Genomic DNA, 15,835 nt, shown 5'->3' on the forward strand with positions numbered 1-15,835 from the left:
CGGCGCCACCGGCCATCATGGCGAACGGCGCGGCGTGGAGCGCGAGCGCCAGGCACGATGGCCGGCCAGAGCGCGCGGAGGCAGGTGGTGCATGCCGGAGAAGGGGGCAGTGCAATACACCGACCGAGCACGCGGAGGCAGGCGGCAGGCGGCGCAGGGCGAAGAAGGGCGCAGAGACGAACGGCAGCGTGGCGATCTCCTCTAGGCGGCGCGGATGAAAACGGAGCGAATGGACTGATCGGCGGCCGTTCCGCGCCTGTATTTTCTCATCCCAGCTGACAAGACTAGCAGCAGGTAGACACTCAGACTCAAAGGACTGATCAAACCCAAATGCCCCGACTTCCAGGCTCCAGCATTTCCCACATTACTGCATAATAAGCTTCAGCTGCAGAGCTTTACATACAGGGCTTAATGCTCACCTGCAGTGCTAACTACAGTTCTGAATCTACTCCTACAATGGAGAACACCAACTACAGTAGCCTACAGCACAACCGCTCGGTCTCCAACCCCGTTAGTCCAGTTCAACGCGCACAGAGGAGTCATGGGCGCGCGGGTGAAAATAAAATGCGATGCTAGGACCAACACAGCTAGCATGAGCCCTGAATCTACTCCTTGTTCCGGGTGGCCCGATCCTTCTTGTGCCCGCCAAGGATCCGGGAGATCTGCAGGCCTCTGCTAAACGCCTGGTTGAAGAGCATCCGGGTCTGGAACTCCGACACAAAGGGGAACCAGGCGAGGAATGCAATGGGCGTGAACAGGAGGAGCCCCATCAGGATCTCGTAGCCGCGGGCGAGGGCCTTGACCGACCCCCACAGCCCGACCATCTCCACAGCAGGCTTGATCGCTTGGGCAATCTGACAAACAAGGTTAAGTCAGACCCAAGTAGAAAAAGAAAAAAAGGCATGTGGAGGGGAGCAAAGTAGTCGTGTGACTAACCAGTAGCAAGCCCCATCCGGTCGGCATGAAAGCCAGGATGCAGACGAATATGTCGAGAATTGTCATGTGAGCGATCGCTGTTAAGATCACGATGATGGAGATGAATGTTATGAATATCAGCCCCTTGATCAGCCGGAAAACAAGCTGGAACTCCGCGCTGAACCTCCTCCTGCCGACTGACACAGTCTGCAAAGAGAAATCATGACAACTGGGTGAGTGTTTTAGGTTCAGAAGTAGGTAAAATATCATACTCGTACTATTCTCACTGCTAAAGGATGGCTCAAGAAATTTTGAGTTCGGAATGTAGGCATGCAGGTTATTAAATATTCTACATCATTTTAAACCATGACAGCTGAGTGTTTTACGCTGAAAAAGAGGTTAAACATCATAAATTTCTCACTGCAAAAGTATGGCTCAAGAAATTTGGAATTCAGATATCAAATTTGCACAGGGAACTAAGTTGCAAGTTATTAAATAATCTACATCAAAACGAAATCTTGACTAAATAAGAACTGGCATAAGCGGGACAAATGCAGACCAGAGATATGCGTGTGTGAATTATTTTAAAAATTTCTGAAATATTTTCGTTGATTACATTACCTTCATAACTAGCAGCATGACCATAATCACAACCCAAGAGAAGCCATACACCTGGAAATTAATGGCATTAATTAGAAAGACTGCATAAACACGACAGAGATGCAAACATCTACTTGTATATACTAAATAAGAAAGGAATATTATTTACCAGGACGCTTTGCTTGTATTGCTTCGTTATATTCAAGTGGTACACAAGCCCGTATTGGTAGATAAAGAAGCGCAACGCAAGCAGAATTTCTAGAATAGTGCCCCGCTTGCCAGAATGCCGAAGAGGCCCCTGCTCCTTGTCCCACCACGATTCCCAGCTCTTCTCTGGTGCTACACCGATACCTCCACGGTTACTGATCCACTTGTTCCAATCAGCCCAGTCGTCCACAATCTTCTGCCACTCGAATCCAGAAGGGTTGAACAGGAATGGCGCAAAGAGCCACGTGCCCACCATAAACCACATGGAAACAGTGATGAAGATGTAAGTGATAGCTCCTCTGTATGGCTGTCCAAAGATCTCAAACACAATCAGCAGGATCATCAGCTCGATACCCTTCACGAAATGACTGCGGGAATAGAGGCGGTAGTTCTCGGCAAACTTGGCATGGAACACCACGAACCCACGTCCGGTCGCTCTGTATTCGGCTCCTCCGTGGAGCAGCGTTCTTCCATAATAGTGAGTTTTGGTCCCAAGTGAAAATGTGAAGAAAACAGATGCCAGCTGGAGTTGCATGAGCACAAAGTCGCTTAATGCCGTTCTAAATCCTCTCTCTAGACCAATTTCCATCATCATGGGTAACGCCATCAAGAATCCAAGTTGAACAAACGATTCTGATGCAAGAGCAACTTGCAGTGGTGTATTGTGCACAAACCTCTTTCCAGTAGCAAGTGCGTTGTCCAGTCCACTGAGGACAAGATATAACCGTCCATAAAGGAAAACATACACAGTCCAAACCGTAATCTGAAACCAAACATAACAAGTTAGGTCTATGGGTTAACCAACTATTCAGAAAGAGAAATTTGGGGCCAATAACATACCATCGTACTGAAATAGAACCCAATGGTTGTGTAGTAACAGGACAACATTCTGAAGAAATCAAAACGGTGCCCCAGTCGATAGATGTCACGGCTCAGTGTCTGTTCACCGTTGCCATTTGCTATCTTTGCCTCGAACAGAGAAATTTGATTGAGACCCACATCCCTCCCCTTGCCAACTTGCATGTATTCATGATGAGTGACATTGCCTTCACGTAATGTAGAGTTGAATCCTGAAACAAAAGATGTCAAAAAACTACCGAAATGGTACCAGATTTTCTCTACTCCAGCACCAACAGCGAGAGCTTAGCACCTGCAAATATGTCCTCACTAAGATTGATAATCTTAGATGCTTTACTTATACCACCCCTTGTAAGGTGGAAAAGACGATCAAAAATATCAGGATGGCCATAGTGGAACCGAACCCTGCAGAGAGATGTTAAAAAACACAAATTTAATAAGATTTTCAGAAATCATGATTCAACAAACTGCCCAAGTGTCCAACAAAAGCAAGCAGCCAATTCAATATGTTTATGAAAGCAAAACCAATAGATACCACAAATATGATTGTGAAAGCAACACTAATAGATACCACAATGCCATGCCATTAGTTGTGTGCAAGATACTATAGAATTGGTACCTCAATGGATTGGCAAGTACACGCTGTCCAATGGTCACAAAACTGGTCTCCTGATTTGACATAAACCATGCAAGGGATGAAACACTGCAGAATTGTAGAAAAGAAAAATCACAGGGTTAGCGTGGGAAAACACTGCAATACATGTTGGATAATCCAATTAAAAACATATGTAACTAATTTATATAATCACCAGTTTGAAAAAAGGAAACACCTGATTACCTGCCAGTAAATATATGCTCCCTTACTCCAAGAATCGATGGATATCTCACACCATCATGTTTCTCCAGAAACTCTTCCAACAAATTTCTCATTTTAAGAGCCTCCTCCAAATAATGCTCCTATTATTTGTAGCATGCCATCAAAGAAGGAACAGGAAAACATAATTCCATGAAGCAGCAAGTGCGACAATCTGTACCTGATTCATATCTATAGTCTGGAGACATTCGCCTCTTGTGAAAATTATTGCATGGTTCTGATTTTCTGGCTTTCCCTCACCTAGAATAGCATTGCCAGGAAGTTTTATCTTGTAGATGACCTGTACACAAAAGGTAATGGCAAATAAGTGCATCTCATTTTGCACCACTAAGAGTTGAGACCACGTAAAGGTATTCCACTCGAGGAAGAAAGCATGATGTAGACAGGACAATCGTGATACTTCGGAGGAGTAAACAAACTTTTTCCACACATAAAAATATATCCGCGATGTAAAGTTAAGTGGACAATATCGAAAAATGAACAATAGCTTCTGCTGAAGCCATTTAAGACAGCTGGATCTCACGAATAAGTTTCACCCTGTCAAAAACCAGGATTATTTTCTTGACATGCCTATTTGAACTCGATTACATAAAAGCTTCCTCAAATTTATTCCTCTTCTTCCAAATCAAGTACACAACACACATGGTTAAAATTGAACTATGAAATTTTGGTCAAAGAAACACAATATTTACGACAAACATCACCAAAGCCATACTAAATTAACAGAGCATTTTGCAGTACCTGATCAAGACTCTGTCCGGGATCATTAGATTTTGTAACAGCAGCCTTCACCAAAACTGAGTAGTAAACTTTATCAATCTTCTTGTTTCTATCTTGGCTAGGTGCTTCAACTTCATCGATGTAGGCAACCCGAAAAGATGGATATCTGCCAAGCAAATACATTTCTATTATTCCAATGCCATCATATGCATGTATCACTGAAATAATTAACTAAAATAATGACACTAGTAAGATATGAATAATGTGTCCTCAAAAATGTAATTATCTAGCACTCAAGCACTATTGTTTTGAATGGTAATAAAATTTGATAGACCAGAAGGACGTGGAACGCCCCCATGCATTAATTACCAACTATAATAGATATCAGTGCAATAAATAAACAAAACTTCACTATTTTATTATTGGTTATTAATGATCAATATACTGCCATTCTACCAACCTAATTAGCATTACTCACACATGGGAAAGACACTGCTAGTGCATGCCCACATGTTTGTGTAGAGTTAGGTTGGCAAAGAAATGGGCCAAATTGAAGGGAGACTCATATATTCCACTGAAGTAACATATAGGATATATCCAGAATTTTCGAGCCTCAAACTGAAACTTACGTTGTCATTAGTCTTAAAATATCATGTGCACAAGGATCACCAGAACGTTTCTGGATTCCATACTGCTGGCATGAGACAACATAAGTGAACTTCATGTCAGCTATCGCTTTGCATTGTGTCATTAGTGGAGAGTCCTCAGACATGAGTTCTGTTGCTCGGTAGCCTTTCATAAGATCTAATAAATGCAGAAAGAGAGGTGAGAAATTAATGCAACTGCACGAGGCCATGTTCAGAACATCATAGGCTGAGCTATTAAAAGTACCGTCATCCTTGGCCATATCAAGAAAAGCCTGAAGCTCCAAAGCTTTTCGATAGTACATCATCCCTCTTACTGTTTAGACAGGAGGAAACAACGATTTTAGAAACTGGTCCACTTAGCATGACACAAAGAGCAGGCATGCTGGGATGTAACAAAATACCAGTTCTTGTCAATGTCTGTCCTCTATATGATGCCCAAAGACGAAGCTCATCTTCCAATGTTTCATCCTCACGGACCTCCTCCTCAGTCTTGCGGTCCACCCTTTCCAGGAAATTTTTCCACTCATCTTCAGGGTTCATACATTTCCGTGAAACAAGGTCAGTTTTGATGGAAATCAGAAATTAAAAAAAAAACGCATGATATGTCAATCTTAGGCGAAGGAGAAAAACCTGGGTAAATTTTTTGCAAGTAGAAAAGAATGGAAACTCCATCCTCATTTGGCTCTTCTAAATTTTGTGATGAAAACAGAACATCTTCCTTGTAATAAGGAGTCAAGACTCTGCAGTAAAGAAGTTGTTCCAGCAAGGAAACAAAAAACCAGGTCAGAAGATTTAGTTAAATAAACATTACATGAGGTGATAAATCCATATATCACGTCTTACAAATGTGGCTTGGCAACAAATATAACAGGGATAAAACGGAACTGTATGCTATTCAGTTGAAAGACGGACAAAACAAAGAGCAATCAATATTCTACGAGTCCAGAATTATCCCAACATAGTATTCTATGTATACATCTTTTGGTCTATACCTGAAACATATCAATTATCTCCATTGTTTCCTAAAATAAATATTTAGAAGCTTTTGAATGCTTGGTAAGTTTAGGAAATCTTAAAATGAAAAATCAAACTAAAAAATTCAACGCCCAAATTTTGGCCTCAATTTTGAACTCGTCCAAAATTTGGAGGCGAGAGTATTGGTGGCTCAAGGAAAGGGTAAGCATATGGGAACTGGAGGAAGGCATTTGACAGTGTTGCCATTCTTGAGGCATGGATCAATTGGAAAGAAAAGAACAAAAAAGTGTTCAATGACTACACTCTCCTAGACTTGATCGAACTCTGTAAGCAGACCTTCACGTCCTGGTCTATGGCTGGAGAGAAAGGCTGTGCTTGCTACTTTGCTAGGTCGTAGGTTTTTAGGTCAAGTCTTTGCTTGTTGCTAACCTCAAACTTATGTAAGAGTTTGTTTTTGTTCCTTTCTTCTTAATATATAACACATGCAGCACGCTTCGATGGTCAAAAAAAGTATAGCAGAAACCAAAAAAGGCAAGCAAATTGTGGTAGTATGTAATATATTAGTAAAATATAATTAGATATTCTCCGAGACCACATGCCGTCTGTTTTTTTTTTCTTTTATTGCTGGAGAGGTGTGCTAATTAGACAAAAGCACATAGTTATAAGCAATTATGATATTCAATGTATGAATAATTGAATATAGCCATTACCAAGACAGCACACTGAGCAGCAAAGAGCAATATGATATCTCTAGGATAAAATGGAGGTCTGGTGGGAACAAAATTCAATGCTCAAAGCAATACAGAAAACAGAGAATCGGTAATAAGAACTTACGAGAAGGGCAACATGTTCCGCACTTTCGGAGCATTTGGCATCTCCATAAAAAGAGAATTTGCAAAGAAAGATATTCTCCTTCTAGCATCGAGGTTTGTAGGGACATCCATAGCAGATTCTTTCACAGTGAGCAGAAGATGAAGCCTCTTTATCTGAAATCAACATAAGGTAGGTATAGTACAGAAAATGGACCAACATACGTATTATTTAGAAACTCTGTTTTATCAACAAAAGGGGGGATGAAAATCATACCTTTTCAGTCCATGCATTTGATTCCACCACGGGGAACTTAATAGCTTTAGTAAACAATTGATCTTGCTGATCAAGCGGTGTCATCGTTTCATGCTTTCTAGAATTTCCACCATGTATGGAATCCAGTACTCTGTAGGGAGAGAAACATATAGCACAAGTTACCATAATCAGCACAGTTCATCTTTCAAAAAACATTGAATGTAGATCTAAAATAATTCCTAACATTTATTATTTAAATTAAAAAAATTGTTTTCCCAATGCTAAACCTGAAGAATGCAAGCCAATATGTGTGGCAGACAACAAAAAAACAGAATGTGACCGAAACTATAGATGCAACGATGTGGATCATTATTTCCGTAAAAATGCCATGTTGTTATGACAGAAGAAAACTAAGCTCCTCACCCGCCAAGCTCTTGATCCTCCATTATATCCCTTGTGACCACCTCAAGCATATCTTGGAACAAAATAACGACTTGACCCAAGTCTTCTTCCTTATTCTTTTGCTGTACTCAAACAGATAGATACAGTGAGGGCGGGTCAGGGGTCATCTCTAAACAAGACCTAAAATCATGATGACAACTTCTATACCAGTAACTCAAGTAGCTCAATGAGCTTCTTGCTCAGGGCTGGAAGATTCCTCATGTTCAGATCTTTTATCAGAGTCCCTTCGTTTACATGTTTATCAACAACCGCAAAAATCTCTTGCATCACACTGAAATGGGCATCAGATGTTTATGCAGGACTAAAAGAGAAAAACATAACTAGTAAAGGACTAGAAGTGACTAAATGTATGGTAAGATAAACATACACTTTCTCACGTCGACCAAACACTAAGGTGTTGATGATGTTTTTGAATGAAACATAGCATTCTCTGATAGCATATGAGAAGTATGGATCCGATCCCATTCTCTTGTTCAGATCACGATCTTTGCCTCCACTATCTGCCGCCATATCCAATGCTATCGGAATCTAAAATGCAGTATAAATAAATAAATGTGTGAATCCAAGTAAAGAAAGTATGAAGTGGTCAAGAGGAAGCACCTTGCTAGCAAGAAGGAAAGGTGGCCATTGGAATATATCCAATTCGCGATCTTTGCAGTATGGAACAAGTAGCAAGTCCATCTCCCTGTTATCTATGAGGTCTTCTTCACGGAAACTTGTGATAATTAGATTCCACATTTGGGCAAATCTTGCAGCTATTTTATCTTTCTCTTGTTCATCATCGGAAGGCTAAAGAAAATATTATGTCAGGTCAAAAGCTAACAAATATTGCATATTCAATACTGATCAACCATAATGTACTTAAGATGATGAGTTCAACAGATGAAAACCTACCTTAGCGAGTTTACTGGCAAAGGCGGCACGGAAACCTTTCCTCTTGTGTGCATCAGAAGGAATCAACAATTTATTGAAGGCCGAAGGCAAAGATTCAAAGCGAGATCTCAACATGCCTAATGTCCGTATCTGATTTCATGGGCCAAGAAAAGTGAGCACAATTTCCTTTGTTGATGATAGACAGTGATCCACAATATTACGGAAATAAACAATAAAGCATGATGGTTACTAAAATAAACATATGTGGTAAATTGATAGATCACTCATAACAAAGCAACATAACATGCGCTGCAACCAATATGACAAGAAGCAGAAATCGTTTCAGCAGTCATAGAAATGGTAGTTCAAAAGTGGAAGTGGTGATGTTATAAACAGCAGTCACAGAACCAAGTTTCGTAATATGCTACTGAGTGCAGCGCAACATAATAGGACAAGAAAATCAATTCAGAATCCAAAGCAGACAGAGCAATCAAATCTGTCAAATAATGGAATAATGATGTGTAATTCTGAAATATTTTACTAACCTCGCCAAGTCGACGACAAGCCCCATAGATACCTCCAACCAATGTAGAGAAAACTGCGTACCAAATCTGGGTGTCCATGAAATAGACCTGGACAGTGCAACTAACAAAACTTAGCATGTTTGTTAAAAAAACATTTTTTGACAGAAAACAGGATTGATACATACAAGAATTATTGGAGCCCAAAGTGCGATGACAACACCAATATTGTTATTTCCTGCAAACCGAAAATAATAAGAACACGATTTCAGGAAATGTTTCAAAAAGGAAAAGAAACATAGCAAGCTCTATCAGAAATACCATTAGGGAAAAACTCATGCCACTGGAATGTCCGTATCGGTTCTCTCATTATATCTTTTGTTGGCTGTACCAGAGGCTTGATCTGCAACCAGCAAGTTAGAGAATGAATTATGAATAGACAGTACTAGCGGAAGGTCAGTGCTAAGAAGGCTTGGTCCTAATTGAATCCCAAGAGAAAAGCTACTGGATCTCCAACAATAATACATATCATCCAGTAACCTTTTGGTAATTCCAGACATGTTTGCTGATGCTCATTTTAGTTTTAACATTTTATACATCCAAGAGCAAGAAATGGCTGTTGTATGTAAATTTAATGTAACTAAGGAAATAAAGAGTAGTGTGGCGGTGAGGCCACATTTAGGGCCTGTTTGGTTCCTATCCACACTTTGCCAAGCATAAGTTTGGCAAGTGTGGATATGAAATTGGGAGCCACAAAGTGTGGCAAAAGTTGGCAAAAAATTGTACTCTATGACAGGTGGACCATAAGGATTATAAAAATGTGGCAACAACCAAACACATACCAAACTGCCAAACTTTGGCTTGGCAAATTGTGGCCAGGAATCAAATATCCCCTTAGAATGCGCATAACTTTCTAGATTTTCGGAGGAAATGATTAGGTACCTCAATATAGAAGCTCACTGTCAATTTCATTGCTAAAAGGATAATCCAGAACATGGTATACCTGTCAGTACACCAGTGCTTAGTGGACAGTGGTTAGAAAACGCATAACACGGAAACTAAGAATAAAGATGAGTTAATTGAGTATCTGTATTTCTACTTTTCACATACTTCAGGAGGGAGAATGCGCCTTCATGCATTCCTCTGCCAACAAATAACCGAGGCTGCAGATATATTTGTATATCAACAAACACGGCCATGTAATTTACGACACAAAACAATAGACGAGAAATTACCTGGGACCACCACATCATGAAAGTTACAACCTTAAGATTTGAACTCTCAAGAGACCTTCTGATAAATGGGAAAATAAATAGCATGGCCGCAAGCATGTTTGGCGCCAAGTATATAAGAACAGCCAAAATATACAATGAAGGCTGATTCTGACCATTGCCAAGCCAACCTTTTATTATTCTTGCGAGACCCGAAGGACTTCCCCCGGAATATGCATAAGTCACAGGTAAAATCACAACCCATGCAGCAGCTGATACTAACTTCAAGACATATCGCAGCTTTCTTGCAAATGACATGCTTCTTCTTGCTTTCCAGCCGAATACAATGTCCAGGGTTGCTGCATTGGTTTGTATTTACTGAAGTTAGTACATACTCCCTCCGGTTCATAATTCTTGTTGCAGATTCAGATGTATCTATTCACAAAATATGTCTAGATACATCCAAATTTGGAACAGAGGGAAATGTGGTTAATAAATACATCCCTCGGTTTCATGTTGTTAAATTCATTATCGTTAGGCTGCTGGCAAAACCAAACCTAGGACACACTTGTGTTTTCTTTTACACATATTTTCAGTAGGCCTCACTCCTGCTGTTGTCCATTTGACAAAAATTAGAGACAACAGGTATAAGGGTAGGACTCGTGAAGTATTTAATGTGTTATCATGAGCAGGGTTAAAGAAAGAAGATATTGCTAGTTAGATTGGCACGGCAGTGTCTCTGCTTAATACTGATCTGTAAGGGAATTCAGTTAAATACCTTGACCCAACTTCAAAACAGCAGCAGTTATAAAAATGCTCAAAACCTGCTTGAACACTCCAACGTCAAAGATATCACTTGGTGTGCCACCATTCCATGCAATAATAATCATGGCCTGCATTAAAACATAAGATCATAAGTATGTGAATCTCGAGTGAAAGAATGTGTGGGAGCAACGAACCTGCAAGGATAAAATTAAGAAGATCCACATTCTATCAAAACTACGGAATATGTGCCAAAATGAACGGATCTCAACAAAATTAATCTTTCCCATCCAATGGACACTGCCAGCAGATCTTTCCTCCTGCATTACGACAAAAGAAACAAGTACCATGAGAATTGGAACTCCAGGCAAGTCTTTCTTTTTCTTGGATTTTGTTGAAGGAAACAATACAAGTCACATGTCCATGTCCATGTATATTTACTATGGGCTTAACAACTTGTAGTAATAGAGAAAGCATAGACGTGGAAAACAAACAGATCAAATCTACAACAACAAAAAAACATGTCGTTACATGCAGCATGTGATCACATAATCTTATTACCAAGTTCAATTCATGAAGAATAAAGCACACGCAAATTGTAATATTATATCTCAGGCAACTTTTAATGTATCTGCCAAGAAAGAAAGTGTAAGGATATTGAATACTGTCAAGAAACTTACTCCATTCAGGCGATTAGGATAAGCAAATTTGGGAGTTTTGAAAAAATCTGCATCGGCTCTCATGGGCCATCCAAGACGGAAACAATCATTTTTCCTGAAAGCAACACAAGAATAACTCCATGCCTTCTGTCAAAATATGTGGCACAATATACTAAAGGCAACAGTCGTATTCGGTTGCTGCTTACCAAAAGTACTCGTTGAGATCATCGTAGTTCCTCCAGTGTGAGTGTTTGGATTTCATTGTCTTGCTCCTGAGAGCCTCCTGTAGAATTTCAGAGGCAAGTTAACAGTCCAGATTGATATGGGGAAAAATAAACAGTCCGAATACAAACATACAACTATACCTCCTCTATAACTCTGTATATTGGAGTCACAACTTTCATCAAGAATGCCTCATCGTCACCGCCATAAGCTGGTTTAACATTTTCACCCGTCATTGGGCTTACGTTTCCAGCCAACATACCATAGAGTTCAAAAGCCATCTATATTAAGATCAGAAACAGCATTGTTACCACTAAACATGATGCCACCAGAAATTACAACTTAAAACACTAAGCTTCGTACTAAGTACTAACACAAAACCATCCCCTAATGGGCCTTTTGACAAACTACATTTTTCTCCATTCGCATGAACATAAATTTGGTTTGCTTGTGCGATGATCAATAAATATATTATACAAATACAGTATGCCATCTCATAACAACAACAAAATATGACATTTTTTTGGCATGAAAATGGAGAAAATGAATATTAAATGCCTTAGGCTACAACCTGCTTGGATCCTTTAGATCAAATTCGAATTAGTGTTCTAGCTTAACAGAACCTATTGTACATATAATCAACTTTATTGGTTTGCAAGGATAAGCTGGTTAGGAACAGATTCATAAACCCTCATTCTAGTTCCCATTCTAACAAAAAAAAAGTTGATCTTACATGATGATAGATGTAGCATAGACACTCTGGCATGAACCTCAAGTTAGCCGCCTCGCCCCAAATTAAAAGGTAGAGACCCATATAGAGAAGCTTTCGCTGTTGGACTTCCTGTTGGATAGTTGGCAACCTACACATCAATTCATCCAGGAGTTAAGACAAACGGTAACTTATCAAGAGATTTAATATCTGCAGCAAGTGTGACATAAGTAAGGCCATAACTAAAAGGCAAATTTGATTCTGTTTCAGCAAACTGTAGGAAATGAACGGTAAAAGACATAAATCACAGCTTTGGAAAATCGGTCCAAGTGGTCCTAGGCATTTTTCAATTGTTAGACTTCATTGAACCTACCATAAACTGCTTTTGCGGCCGAGGTACTTGCACCACATCTTATAACTCTTAAATAGCTTCTTCATTACAGCATCCAGAGCCCTATCATCCAACTGGAAAAAAAATAACAAGAAAAGGGCACATGAATTCATCATCACATTACTTGTAGGCACATGAAGAAAGACGGAAACAAACAACGCCCAGTTCCTCTTAAAGCTAAGATAAAGAAGGAGAAATAAGAACCTTAGACTGTTGTTCAGGCTTGGGTATCTGTCTTATGTGCACGTTTGCCAGTAACAGTATGAGATGTTCCCTTTGGTTGGATACATTATCTTTCTGCAAAGAGAGCGTTGAAATCAGATGATGTATGTTTTTAGCGTAAAGTAGACATGAAGATGCAGTGTCACGCCCAAATAGAACAAGTGGCCACACTTACCTGGAATCCAAACATGGCCTGAAGCCAGTCAAGGAGATCTTTATCAGTCTTCTTCTCGTCGGGCTTCTTCTTCTCCTCAGGCTTCTTTTCATTCTCCTTGTCCTTGGGCCATGGCAGGCCCCTAGTATTCCGAAGGGCGTAAACCGCCGCTTGAATCTACAAATTAGGGGAGAAACTGGGTCAAGAGAAAATCGAGCTTTTGACGGTCGAATTTGCAATTGAGGCTGGAGATGGAAGGAAAGGAACCTCTGGATATCGCATGATGGCTTGATCGGTGCTTTCAGGATCAAGTGGCAGGATGTTGTAGGGAACATAGAGCTTCTTCTTCTCCTCGATTTTGTTGTGCGTGTCGAGAATCTGCGCAGCAGCCGAGATGAGAAAGCGGAATCAATGATATGATGAATCAAGGAAAAATGAATGAATTACTACTACTACTACTATTTACCGCCTGATCGACTTCAACAGATTGCGACACATTGACGGCTTTCAAGACCTCGAAGAGGACAGCTGCGGTCTGATACGCTTTGGTGAGGAGGGCACTGGTGAGGGAGGAAGGAGCAATGAGCATGATAGATACTATACAGCAGCAGCAGCAGCAGTGTAGAAGCGAGTAGCAGAGCAGCGAGCGAAGAGGAAGAGGAAGAGGAATAGAATGAGTGCTGAGGTACCGGTCCGTCTTGTCTGCCGCGTTCTGCAGCGCCTGTATGTACTTCTTGTAGTACTCTCTGTAGAACCTCTGCATCTCTCTGGCGTCGCTCTGGTGCACCCTCCCCTTGAGCGTGGGGTCGTTCTCCCTCTCGAGCCTCTGCAGCAGCGCCGTCTTGAACTGGCGCACCCCGCGGCCGCTGGAGGTCGGGTCGAGCCTGTGCGCCTTCTCGAAGGCGTAGAAGCGGCCTGGACGATCCGAAGATGGGATTTTTCATTACGTTAAGCTAAGCAGGAGATGAAGTTGGTGCTAGATTGGGTTTGAGAGAGTGGAGAGGGGCGGGTGGGCTTACAGAGGTATGCTACGCGCGGGTTGCCCGCCTCGACCTCGTTTGCGACGCGGAGGATGGGCGCGATCTCGACGAGCGAGGAGGGCACCACCTCGCTGTCGAAGATGGACTCCCCCATGTTGCCCACCGTCTGGGTCCGCAGAAGCCTCCTGGTGCCGGCCGAGGGAGAGGGCCCCGGCCCCGGCCCCGTCCCCGTCCCCGGCGAGGAGGAGGCGAAGTCCGGCCTGCGGCCCCCCGGCGCCGCCATCGCGCCCGCGCGGGACTGTTCCTGAGCCCCCGCCTCGAAGAATCCCCTGGAAGGTTAGCGAGGGAATGCGGGGGGCGGCGGGAGCGGGCGCTTGCCTGGCCGGCTGGGAAACCCTGGGTCTGGGCGAGCGGCCGGCGGCGGAGGGGAGGGGGGAGTGGAGTGGAGCGGAGCGGAGCGGACGGAGGTGGGAGAAAAGGTTTTGAAATTAATTTTGCTGCCTGCTGCTGCTGGTGGCATGGTTGGTGGTTTAGGACGACGCGAGAGGGTAGAAGCGTCAGCTGTGGCGTGGGTGGGGCCTGGCAGTCAGTCAGTCGTCGTCGTTTCCGGCCTCGGGTCTCGCGCGCGCGCGTCATGAGGCTTCTGTCTGTCTGTCTGTCTGTCTGTCTGTCTAGGGATACTCTTTTTCGATTCAGCTCATGACGCTACTGGCTAGTTTTTGTTTCCTTTTTCACACTGTATGGAAAAAAGATGGTACAGTAGCTGAGAAAAATTAAAGCTAGGGAAGTGGCCATGTGCCCCGTGCAGTGCACGTACATGTACTGCCGCTACCAACGTGTCGCCAACTCAACTCAAGCTGCACACTACTTCTTCTCCTCTCCTGTGATTATTTACTTGGGACGCGTTTGGTAGGCTGTGACCCATCGGCGCAAAAAACTACCGCCTGCAAGTGGTCCAACCGGTTCTCAAAGCACCCCTGGGGCAGACCCTGGAGGAACGCCCGAATAGGCAGTTTCTCTGGAGTTAGGCCCGTTGTCGTGCCATTTTGAACGCCCGCCTGCAACGATTGCACGCCTGGAGAAGCGCGGGAGAAAGCTTCCCTTCTTCTCTCTCCCCATTCACTCATGGCACAGACAGCACCGCCCTGTCCCATCAACCACCGCCATGGCCTCCTCCGCCTCCGCCATCCTCGCCAGCGCCGACGGATCCAGCCGTACGGCCGTCGGCCACCAAATCCAACAAGGCGCTCATGCGACTCGTCTGCGAGTATGAGGCCGGAGGCGGCGACTTGGCGGCGCAGATCGATGTCGGGTGCCGGTGTTGAATCAACCATCGCCGTTCGCGAGCACGAGGCCCGCCGGCGTCGCAACACGGAGCGCCACCGTCTTGGCTCTTCAAGCCGCCGGGATTCGACCGGCGGATCCATCGGGGACGGGGGGGGGGGGGTTTTGCCCCGTCCCCACTAGGGTTTCCGACGGCGAGGGCGGCCACAATGGCGGCCGGTGCACCGGGCTCCAGCAGGTAGATGGAGCCCCCGCCGGGGTTCGCGTCGACCCAGATGCCATGGGGCATGCCGCGTCCGCCTGCCCCCTATGGTGCGCCTCTCGTCGCGCCGCCGCCGGGGTTCAGCCGACCTCGTGCTCGGCGACAAACGACAGCACCATCGACGCCTCGCTTCCCGACCGCTTGTCCATGACATTGCTTGCTTGTGATTGTTCATGACATTGCTTGCTTCAGCTTGGCATTGCTTGCTTGTGCTTGTGCAAGTCGATGCTTGTGATTGCCCATGCCATTGCTTGCTTCAGCT

General features: G+C 43.3%; 1 protein-coding gene across 1 annotated transcript; it reads right to left on the reverse strand.

Moving 5' to 3' along the window:
• Positions 1-317: 317 nt before the first annotated feature.
• Positions 318-14,485, reverse strand: LOC127314000 (callose synthase 3). The gene is made up of 40 exons (XM_051344464.2): positions 14,067-14,485; positions 13,737-13,962; positions 13,514-13,607; positions 13,315-13,425; positions 13,069-13,224; positions 12,876-12,968; positions 12,654-12,745; positions 12,305-12,431; positions 11,715-11,852; positions 11,556-11,632; positions 11,371-11,464; positions 10,888-11,010; positions 10,707-10,821; positions 9,953-10,287; positions 9,828-9,880; positions 9,660-9,720; positions 9,039-9,120; positions 8,906-8,955; positions 8,742-8,828; positions 8,218-8,346; positions 7,924-8,112; positions 7,691-7,851; positions 7,471-7,594; positions 7,285-7,385; positions 6,883-7,012; positions 6,631-6,782; positions 5,452-5,561; positions 5,223-5,348; positions 5,066-5,134; positions 4,804-4,978; positions 4,196-4,340; positions 3,615-3,734; positions 3,419-3,537; positions 3,200-3,283; positions 2,873-2,985; positions 2,563-2,792; positions 1,685-2,485; positions 1,537-1,587; positions 937-1,122; positions 318-854 (listed from the first exon to the last, which is right to left on the reverse strand). The coding sequence occupies exons 1-40, from the start codon at positions 14,308-14,310 to the stop codon at positions 606-608; spliced, it is 5,922 nt and encodes a 1,973-aa protein (XP_051200424.1). The 5' UTR covers positions 14,311-14,485; the 3' UTR covers positions 318-605.
• Between the last annotated feature and the right edge of the window lie 1,350 nt (positions 14,486-15,835).

The sequence above is a fragment of the Lolium perenne genome, chromosome 7 (assembly GCF_019359855.2).
Source record: "Lolium perenne isolate Kyuss_39 chromosome 7, Kyuss_2.0, whole genome shotgun sequence".
In the NCBI taxonomy this organism is placed as follows: Eukaryota; Viridiplantae; Streptophyta; class Magnoliopsida; order Poales; family Poaceae; genus Lolium; species Lolium perenne.

Coding starts and splice junctions, on each gene's coding strand:
- LOC127314000 (XM_051344464.2), bottom strand. CDS start 14,310: ATGGCGGCGCCGGGGGGCCGCAGGCCGGACTTCGCCTCCTCCTCGCCG. Junction 4,341..4,803: donor ATTTTAAGACTAATGACAAC/GTAAGTTTCAGT, acceptor TTTGCTTGGCAG/ATATCCATCTTTTCGGGTTG. Junction 2,986..3,199: donor GTACTTGCCAATCCATTGAG/GTACCAATTCTA, acceptor ATCTCTCTGCAG/GGTTCGGTTCCACTATGGCC.